Below are 10,212 nucleotides of genomic sequence, written 5' to 3' on the forward strand. Positions count from 1 at the left end.
GCTTTAGTCTGCTGAGCTATCTGGCCGGCCCTCTCTGTGATGTAATTTCTTAGATTCATGCCATGCTATCATTTGTTTTTTCTCAGTGATAGCTTGGCCCGTGCCTATTGTTGACTTGATGGGATAGATCCCACAGGAGTGTTGTAGGCAAACTATCCATTGCGGTAAAGCGGCTGAAGAGTTTTCAGATGACTGTGAATTGTGTGTCCCCAAGCTGAATCCAGCCAGCACACATACCGCTGGCCAGCACTGTTTTCCGAAGTGTTGACTTTGTCTGCTTCTCAGTGGAAAAGCACTCTTCAGTTGGCCGTGGATTCCAGCCTTGATCCAAGTTCCTAACACTGTGCTCATTTTGTTATACATCCGGCTCCTGAAGACCTGTGCTGGGGTTTTTTTTTTGGGGGGGGGAGGCGCTGATGATTGAGCTCAGGGATTCATGCATGCTGTGCAAGTGCTCCACTACTCACTACGCCCCAGTGCTTTGTAGTTTTTGAGACAAGATCTTGAAAAGTTGCCCAGGCTAGCTTCAAACTTGAAATCCTCTTGCTTCAGCCTCCTGAGCATCTGGAATTATGGGCCTGTACCCTTGTGCTCAGATAGCGGTTTTTGTAGTACTGAGGATCAACCCCAAAGCCTTAAATGCGGTAGGCATGCGCTGTACCGCTGAGTGATGTCCCCAGCCTTCCCAAAGGTACTTGCATTTATAACCTATGGTGTAAATAAAGTAGAAGTTCAGATCTGATTGTTGTTAGTGGTCAGATAACTTGCTGTAAAGGGACACTTAGTAGATATTTTACCTTTGTGATTCATGCAGTATGTCACAGTATTTAGCACTGCTGGGGTAGAAAAAAACGGCCAGAGATAGTACATGAAGGAATGAGTGTGGTGCTTCCAGTAAAACTTTATACATGTGTGCACGAGATTTTAAATGTCATGCAACTTCCTCTTGCCATGATTTTTTTTTTCTGTCTTTTTGAGACAGGGTCTCACTCTGCAGTTCAGGCTGGCCTTGAGCTCACTTTGTAGCTCAGGCTGTTCTTGAACTCACAACAATCCTCCTGCCTCAGCCTCCCCAGTGCTGCAATTACAGGCATGGGGCACCACACCCAGGGCTATGTTCTTTTGATGTGCTTTCAGCCATATGGTCTTGTTTCCTGGTGGGCCTGACTGGGCTGGTGGGCTGTAACTTGCTACCTTCTGGTTTAGGTCACTCACCGCCGTAAAGCTACTAATGTTTTCCCAAAGAATCTGGAAGAATCAAAATGATCAGAAGGCCTTTGTGCTATCGGCTTCCTTCCAGGCAGATCTTTGTTACATGCTTAGAAACTGTTAAGAGTTCCGCAAGCTATTATTTAATAAAGACTGCATTATCCCTTCTTATCCCTTCATTTCTCTGGGTTCAATCCCCCTCTTTTCTCTGACACATTTCAGCAGGCCTGGGAATGAAACCCAGTCCCCATGCCTGCCTAGGCAGGCGCTTTAGTCAGCTGAGCTATCTGGCCAGCCCTAATCTAGCACGTTTAGAAAAACATTTTCCCATGAATGCTGCTTTGGGGCTAGCAGGGACTTTGCTTCAACCTAATTCTAGAGTAGCCCAGAAGTCTTCTTCAGGAACCCGGAAACTTTGGAGCAGATTTTGGTCCAGATGAGTGACCCGGAGCATGAACCCATTCAGTACACACACACACACACACACACACACACACACACACACACACACCCTCTGTATTCATGGGCTCCACACCAGTGGATAATCAACTGCAAATGAAAACTATTTGGAAGTGGACTTATATTAAACATATACAGACTTCCCACTTGCCTGTATTAACAATGCAGTGTGGCAGCTGTTTTAAGTAGCATTCATATTAGGTACAATTAGTAACCACAGCTCCTTTGAAGTCTATTAGAATTGTGTTGGGTGCGGTGCTGCATGCCTGTGAACTAGCACTCAAGAGGCCGAGGCAGAAGGATTGCCCCAAGTTCTAGGGCAGCCTGAGTTGTGCAGAGTGTTTATAAATAGTGTAGCAGTCAGTGCTTAGTAGAGAAGCATTTAATGTGAGATCTGCAAATCTATGAGGCTTTATAAGATGGGCTTACAGTGGCCACCCACAGAGCTGTGTGTAAGCATGCAGAAGGGCAGCCTGTCTGTGGGAGGTCCAGAGAGTCTGGTCAAAGGCCTGGAGCTCACAGTAGTGTCCATTCTAGTCTGAATGAGGAGGCTGAGGGGTCCATGCTGGGCACAGGAGGTAAGCTCCAAGGTGAAGGCTGGAGCCCCTCTGAAGGAACAGAAGCGAGCCTGCCTCCTTTGTTTCCCTTTCGTTCCATCCAGCTGGCAAGACTACTGCTTGGTGCCACGCACACCTAGGCTGGGTCTTGGGTCTTCGGTAAATCCATTCAGCCACACCCAGAGCTATGCTGACCCAATCTAGTTGGGGTTTCTTACTCAAGTTTACACAGCCAGTGAACTACCACAGCCTGTCTAGAAGACATAGCAAGACCCCGTCTCAGGGGAACAAGAAGTGCTTAGATTGCACACAGTCATAGTACACCGTTTTGTGTACAGGATTCGAGCACCCATGGTTGTGCATCTAAGTCAGGAACATCCTCTAGTCAGTGCCTTTGGATGCTGAGGGATGAATGTGTGGAAGTTTGGGCATTTATTAATTGCTCAGCAGCACAAGTAGGCCGAAAGTCATATTTGACTTGTCCTTGCTGCCAGAAGCTCAGCCCTGTTGGGTTGCGATGATCTGTGTGTCACCTTGAGCTCAACATCTGTTAAAAGTGGGTGAAAGCGGAGCTGGGGAGATGGCTCAGTAGAATAAGCGCTTGCCTGGCAAGTTCAAGGGCCTGAGTTCAACCCCGAGTTCCACCAAAAAAAAAAAAAAAAAAAAAGTGGGTGAAAGCGCTACTCAAGCTGTAAGAGTTGTGAAAGGATAGTTTTCAACTTGATGTCTTCGTGGAGTTGGAGGGGAAAGCTCTTTGACTTTTCTCTTGGGCCCCTGCAGGGACACTGTGCATATTGTCCCCTGGCTCTCATCCTCCATGGGTCGAGCCAGCAGTCCCTGGCTTGCTCCTCTGCTTTGCTGCCGTAGTTCTTTAGCACAGAGGCTTTATATACTGGCCCAGTGATGGGGAGCCTTTTAGAGAAAGGGCCCAAACTGTAGCTCAAACCTGCTTTTTTATCACAAAGTGCTCACGCCACAGTTTATGTACTGAATCTATATATTCTTGAATATACTAGGGGTTTAGTTTAGGGAAAACAATCTGTACTTAGCATCTTTTGTCTTACAGGGAGCCTGTAATCCCAAAGGTTGAGGCAGGAGTATCATTTTGAGTTTGAGACCAGCCTGGGCTACAAAGTGAGCTCAAGGCCAGCTTGAGCCGCATGGTGAGCCCCTATCTCAAAAAGACCAAAAAAAAAAAAAAAAACAAAAAGGAAAACAACCTGGGTACCAGCACCACCTGTGGTCTGCTAACTAGACCTACTTATAGAGAGTTGGCTGCAGATTGACTTGTCACACTGGGTTTCCCACAAGAGCATGTAGATGATACAAGTTGTTACATCATTGCTGTGCGTGGAGAACAGCAAAAACTCCAAAACATAGTCGGGTGTAGATGATCACAAAAATACACAGGTTCAGAGACACAGAGATGGGGAGGTGAACGCTTCCCCCGTGACTCAGATGCTTCCTGCTGGACAGCTCCCAGCGCCTGCGCTTCTTTGGTAGCTTCCCAGGAAGGCTGGGAGGGAGGGAGAAAACCCTTGCTCCTCACACCGACTGAGGTGTGTCTGTGAGTTCTGCAGAAGCCACGGCCTGTGTCCTGTGTCTGTGAAGCAGCCACTCTGGGCTGTGCTTGGAAAGGTGTGAGGAGCAGGCGGACAGCTCCCGAGCAGGTGAGGACAGTTCCAGGAGCTGTAAATAAGGTTCTCTTCTTAAGCAGCAAGTGCTGGGCTTTTGCTTGTATGCATCCCAGAGTAGGATGCAGGCTGTTCTCGCCGATGTCACTGTGGCGGGGTCAGGACAGGAGCAGGAGGTATTACAGTTACTGTCCTTTTGCTGCATTCCCAGCAGGCTGGGCACTGTAGCAGGATTTGGAGGAAAGCAGTTGGAACGGGGAGCATCATGGAAACATGACCCACGAAAGGCAGGTTAGCAGAGTGGCTGGGAGCACCAGGCTTAGCATCCCTGACTACTTTCTGGCAGCGTGAGCCTGGGCAAGTGATCTAACTTCAAACCTCCATTTTCTAATCTGTGAAATGGGCAGTCTTGTGGGCTGTCCTGTGAGAATCCAGTGAGATAATACACGGAATCCCTGAAGCCTCTGCCCATACTTCTGTGATTACTTTTAGAATAGTGCTAGTTCTTTTGTTAGGAGAAATGTGGCAGAAAATGGGGTTGTTTAGTCTGGAGAAGAGGAGTCAAAGACATGATGGCTTTCTTCAGATAGCTGAAGGACTGTGATGTGGCTGAGGGAACACATTTATTTCTAGTGTGACAACGCGATGACTTGAAGTACAGCCCTGCGCAGAAACAGATTTCACGTCAGTAAAGGAGTGTTCGTGACAGAAATGCTCAAGAACAACCAGGCAGTCTCCTAATGACCAGGGCTCCCTGTCACTAGACGTTTTGCTGCCAGATGCTGAGTGGCTGCGGAGCTCAAAGGTCAAGGGGGAATCTCCATTCACAGGTGGGAGGTTGGGCCCGGTGCCTCCCTTCCCTTCCATCTCTCTAATCCCAGGAAAGGTAGCAAAAGAATGCGGCCTTTGGGTCCCTGAGAAAACTCATGAAACAAAATGAAAACACAAAAATTTTTTTGCTGAGGGATTCGTTGGGTACAAAAGATCAACTTTACTTGCTTAGAGTTGGGTCTGGGAGTATAGGTCAGTGGCATGGCAAGTGCAAGGTCCTGAGTTCAATCTCCGGTACCAACCAACTTGCTTAGAGAAGATGTTTCTCAGCAATTTCTCATTGTACTAACTTTGCTGAGGCCACCGTAAGCAAGCCAGAGACTAGACAGGACGTGGTGTGTTTTCCTGCAAGTATGAGCCACTCTGGGCAGTTCAGTGACTTAGGGAGAGCCTGTCTTACAGTACAAGATGGGCAAGGATGTAGCTCAATTCGGTGGCCCTGGGTTTAACCTCCCAGTTCCACAAAACAAAACACAAGAGCACCATCTTGGTGGCTCACACCGCAGAAGTATACTGACTCAAGTTCCAGGAGCTGGAGGTTCCAGGCAGGTGTTGGCTGTGTCGGTCCCTTCTGAGGCTAATCTCTGTGTAGAAGGCTGCCTTCTTCTGTGTCTTCGCGGTCTCCCAGTCTTCCCATCTCTTCTCATGAGAACATCAAATAAAGGCCCACATTCAGGGTCTTAAGTCCTAGTGGCCTCTTTCCAGATTGTCCTGCAGTATCTGCCAGGTGTGGGTTCCAGGACCCCGTCAGATCTAAGCCCCTCATGTAGAACACAGCTGCTATGTTTGCGGGTGACTAAGGGACTTTAGGTCATCCCTGGATCACGAGTGACACCTATCGCAATGTAATTCAATGTGAATAGCTATTTATTATACTGGGTTTGCAACTACTGCGGTCATCCCTTGGTACGCAATTGCTTTGAAACTCAATGAATTTGTTTGTAAATACATTTTGGTTTTTTTTGTTTTGTTTTGTTTTGTTTTGTTTTGTTTTAAACTTCTGTAAAGATTCATGTCCTATGGCTGCTTAAACAGTCAGCAGTCAAATCTTGCACATGACGTTACCTCTGTGTGTGTGTGTGTGTGTGTGTTTTAATTTTATTTATTTATGTGTGTGTGTGTGTGTGTGTGTGTGTGTGTGTGTCCAGCTCAGCCCACCAGGGGGCAGGGCTGGCTGGCATGTGGTGCTGGGGGATTGAACCGTGGTCCCTGTGCTTTGCTAAGCTTGTTCTAAGTAGGTGCTTTAGACCACTGAGCCATCTCACCAGCCCCTGTAAATACATTTTGGCATGAGTGTCTTGCCCACTGAGTACAGCAGGCTTGAGCTAGGACTTGTCCATGAGGAATGGCTTACGATTCTCCACCCCTGGTGGCCCAAACAGTCTGATTGCTACTCCTCATTTCTGGTACACATTGAGCCTCCAGGAAGCAGCAAGCTAGGACCCAAGTTACCCCGGTAATGACAAGAAGTCAGGACATACTCAGTACAGAGAGAGAGGCTAACTGTGGTCACTTTCTGAGGTGCTGGGGCTCGGGCAGGGTAGCAACCCAGCCCATGACACTCCTGGCAGGGACCTTACCCTTTGAGTCTTAGGGGCTGGAGCCTAGGGTGGCCTTCAGAACTCCTCGGCATGCTTCTTAAACAGTATCCTGTCTTGATTCCCTCAGGTGAACGGCCCTTTCCCTGCACGTGGCCCGACTGCCTTAAAAAGTTCTCCCGCTCAGATGAGCTGACCCGCCACTACCGGACCCACACTGGGGAAAAGCAGTTCCGTTGTCCACTCTGTGAGAAGCGCTTCATGAGGAGTGACCACCTCACAAAGCATGCCCGGCGTCACACCGAGTTCCACCCCAGCATGATCAAGCGGTCGAAAAAGGCACTGGCCAACCCGTTGTGAGGTGCTACCCACCACAGCCAGGGAGGGATGGACCCCGAAGGACAAAACTACTCCCAGGAAACAGGCAGACGGACACATGGAAACCCAGCCCCAGAAGAGGCACGCTGTGACAGCAGGAGGTCACTGCTCTTTGGTCAATATTCTGATTTTTCCTTTCCCTGCGTTGTTTTTTAAAAAAGCACACAGTAGCCTAAGATCAAAGTCATCACTCAGCCCCCATGCAGGGGCAGCTCTGGGAACTGCCTCTGACTGTTGGAGGGAAGGCAAATGCTTTTGGTTGTTTTCTCCATTATTTTTGGGGGGTGGGGGGAAGGGGGTAAGGCCAAGACTGGGGTAAGATTTCCAGTTCATGTTGGTGTACATATGTCCGACTGGGTGAGTTGACTCTTGGTATCACACAGTGATCCTGGGCCTTTATGCTTGCTGTCTCAGAATTGTTTTCTTACCTTTTAATGTAATAACGAGTGTGCTTCCGTTTGTTTATTAGCAAAACCACTCTCTTGAATCACGTTAACTTTTGAGATTAAACAGAAAAAAACTCCATAGCACAGCTGTCTTTATGCAAGCAAGAGCACATCTACTCCAGCATGATCTGTCACCTAAAGACTTGAAAACAAAAAAGTTACTTATAGTCAATGGGTAAGCAGAGTCCGAATTTATACCGATCAAGATGAACCTTGGAAAGGTTACACTAAGTACGGAACTTTTCAACCTTGCTTTGTATGGATTGTACTTTTTGAACATAAGCTGCACTTTTATTTTCTGATGCAGAGGATGAATAAGTTAAATACATGCTTTGAGGATAGAAGCAGACATTCTGTTTGCACCACGTTATAATCTATTTTACAGTATATACCTTTCCCTAAAACATCATGGTAGAGATGTAGGGGAGAACACACCACATGCTGAAGGGGAAGGAGGGTCATGCTTTGAAAAATACAAAGCGAGAACACACAGAATTTTAACTCTATTAACTTGTCCAAATTTTCCTATCCTTTTAGCTAGCATTGTCATATACTATAATGCCACTAAGAGAGGGAGCTTTTGGCTGTGTCCAGTGTTATTTGAATGGGTGCGTTAACAGTCACGAGGTTTTGAAATGCCTCTTTTTTTTTTTTTTTTTTTTTTTTAAGGGGAAAATGGTTTGTTGGTATCCTTCCTATGTTCCTACAGATCTTCCACTGTCGGGTGCAAGAATTATGTAAAAGGAAAGGGAGCTGAAATATGAAAAGAAAAATATCCCTCTTTGTAGTAGCAAAATGTCCAAGGAAAATCTCAAAAGGAGACTCTGCAAAATAGGCCCTTTCAGAGATCTTAAGCCAAGGAAATACATAGGAATGAAATCACATCGCTGTACCTTTTACATTGGTAGCCTCACCACTATTTATCTCGTATCTAGGTGTCTACAAGGCCTAAACCACTACATCCATACTAGGCCATTTACTGAAAACTTAATTTTGGCCTTCATGTAGCCAGAGAAATGAACTAAGTTTTCAAGTTAAAAACAAAAAAACAAACCTCAAATGCTCAGAGGAGTCAGCAGTGACCATGGGGTGAAATGTTTACATTTTTTTCTTCAGAAATAACACTTTCTGGCAATTTTCTCTGGTGTTTCAAATAGGGAGCTCTGGTGCACTCTAGTTTACCCTTGTGCTCTCAAAAGGGTTGTGTAAGCGCAGGGTGCCCACCTGGCTGCGAGGTCATCATTTCACCCGATGCATCTTGCTTCTTCCAGTTTGGAATGGGCTCTTGCAGCAGGCGCAGGTCACGGCTGACTCCGACTTCCAATACAATAGCCATCACTAGCACGGTGTTTTTTTGTTTAACCAATGTAGTTGTATTAGTAGTTCTAAGGGGAGAACTGCTTTTAACATTAAGGACTGGGAGCAGTCCATGGGCTAAAAAGGAGAGTGTTTTCTCACGAGAAAACATGTCAGGAAAAATAAAGAACACTTTCTACCTCTGTTTCAGATTTTTGAAACGCTTATTTTAAACCAAATTTTAATTTCTGTGTCCAAAATAAGTTTCAAGGACATCTGTTCTTCCATACGAAATAGGTTGGACTGCCTATTTCTTACTGAGCTCATGGGAAGGCTCTGTTAGGATACCCTGCACGCTGCCTTTTAGTGAGCTAGGAGTTTGGGGTTGCTTAGCAACTTGCTAACTTGTAAAAACTCAGCTTTCCCTCACAGAAAGAAATGCAGGAAAACAAAGTCAAGTCAGTGAAAGACAATCTTTGTAGTTGCAAGAGTAAATCTATATGTGGCTTTTGTCAAGCACTTAGATGGATACAAATGCAGCAACTTGTTTTAAAAAATGCACAATGTACTTCCCAAAAAAAGTTGGTAATTGCCTTCTCAAGTTGTTGACAGAGACATTTGATATTCTCTTGTATGTTACAGTAACGTAACATAGAAAATCAAGGCTTTTTATTCTTTGTGATAAGTCCTGTTTTACAATGTCACAAAACAGGAACCAGCATTCGAATTAGATTTACTACATCAAGGTATGGTTCAAATAGGACTACTAGAGTTCATTGAACACTAAAACTATGAAACAATTACTTTTTATATTAAAAAGACCATGGATTTAACTTACGAAAATCCAGATGCAGGATAGTAATTTTTGTTTACTTTTTTAACCAAACTGAATTTTTGAAAGACTATTGCAGGGGTTTAAAAGGAAAGAAAAGCTGTTTTATCTAATACTGTAAGTAGTTGTCATATTCTGGAAAATTTAATAGTTTTAGAGTTAAGATTATCTCCTCTCCTTGTTAGGGAAGAAGAAAGCCCTTCACCATTGTGGAATGATGCCCTGGCTTTAGGCTCCCATCACGCTTCTTTTGAGAATTATATTTGGTAGCTGTAATTACAGAAACCGATCCGTTTGTCAGTTTGCACTTAGATGTAGCACAGCATTCATCAGTCTGGGTAGATCGGGAGGTCCTTTGGCAGCGGATGAACGGACTGTAACACTGTAAGACACTGATCTTTACAACGGTTGAATCAGTTTTATTTTTGTACAGTATTAGTGACCTAAGTTATTTTGCTGTCCTGTTTTTGTAAATCAAATTATAAAAGAGGATTCTGACAGTAGGTATTTTGTACATATGTATATATGTTGTCCAAATAAAAATAATAAACGATAAAGATTGGGTTGCAGTCATTCCGTGTAGCAAAAGGAGAGGATTTCGCCATCTTATGTCATTACCTTGTACTCCTGGGACTTTTTGATGAGTGCAGAGATGATTTTATGCTGCACCTTTCACCGCGTGCCGTGTTAGTACAGTCTGTGTATCCTTACTCTTCACAGCCCTCTGAGGGCGTTGATGTTATGGGGGGGGGGCCACTTGAAACGACAGGCTAAATCTCCTAATGAGGCTTCGAAAGCTTGTAATACAGTGTGAAGAGCACTAGGAACTGGTCAGAGAACATTGAAGGTGAATTAAACTTACCATACAGAAATAAGAATACATAGGTTGTTGGGGCCAAAGAGATAGATAGCTCAGCAGTCTTAAGTGCCTGCCTGGCAAGTGCAAGCGCAAGGACTGGGTTCGATCCCTTCATGCTATGTGAGCTGCATAGTGAGACACTATACAAATACATAAACTTAAATTTAAATAAA

General features: G+C 45.3%; 1 protein-coding gene across 1 annotated transcript in view; it reads left to right on the forward strand.

The window, feature by feature from the left end:
* Klf9 (Kruppel like factor 9) overlaps nucleotides 1-9,567 on the forward strand; it is a 32,032-nt gene extending 22,465 nt beyond the window's left edge. The window contains exon 2 of the mRNA XM_004637162.2: nucleotides 6,359-9,567. Coding sequence (XP_004637219.1) covers nucleotides 6,359-6,588 — 230 coding nt within the window. The 3' untranslated portion in view covers nucleotides 6,589-9,567. The remainder of the gene's footprint in view (nucleotides 1-6,358) is intronic.
* Nucleotides 9,568-10,212: the final 645 nt, after the last annotated feature.

The sequence above is a fragment of the Octodon degus genome, unplaced genomic scaffold, assembly GCF_000260255.1.
Source record: "Octodon degus isolate 3935 unplaced genomic scaffold, OctDeg1.0 scaffold00087, whole genome shotgun sequence".
Taxonomy (NCBI): domain Eukaryota; kingdom Metazoa; phylum Chordata; class Mammalia; order Rodentia; family Octodontidae; genus Octodon; species Octodon degus.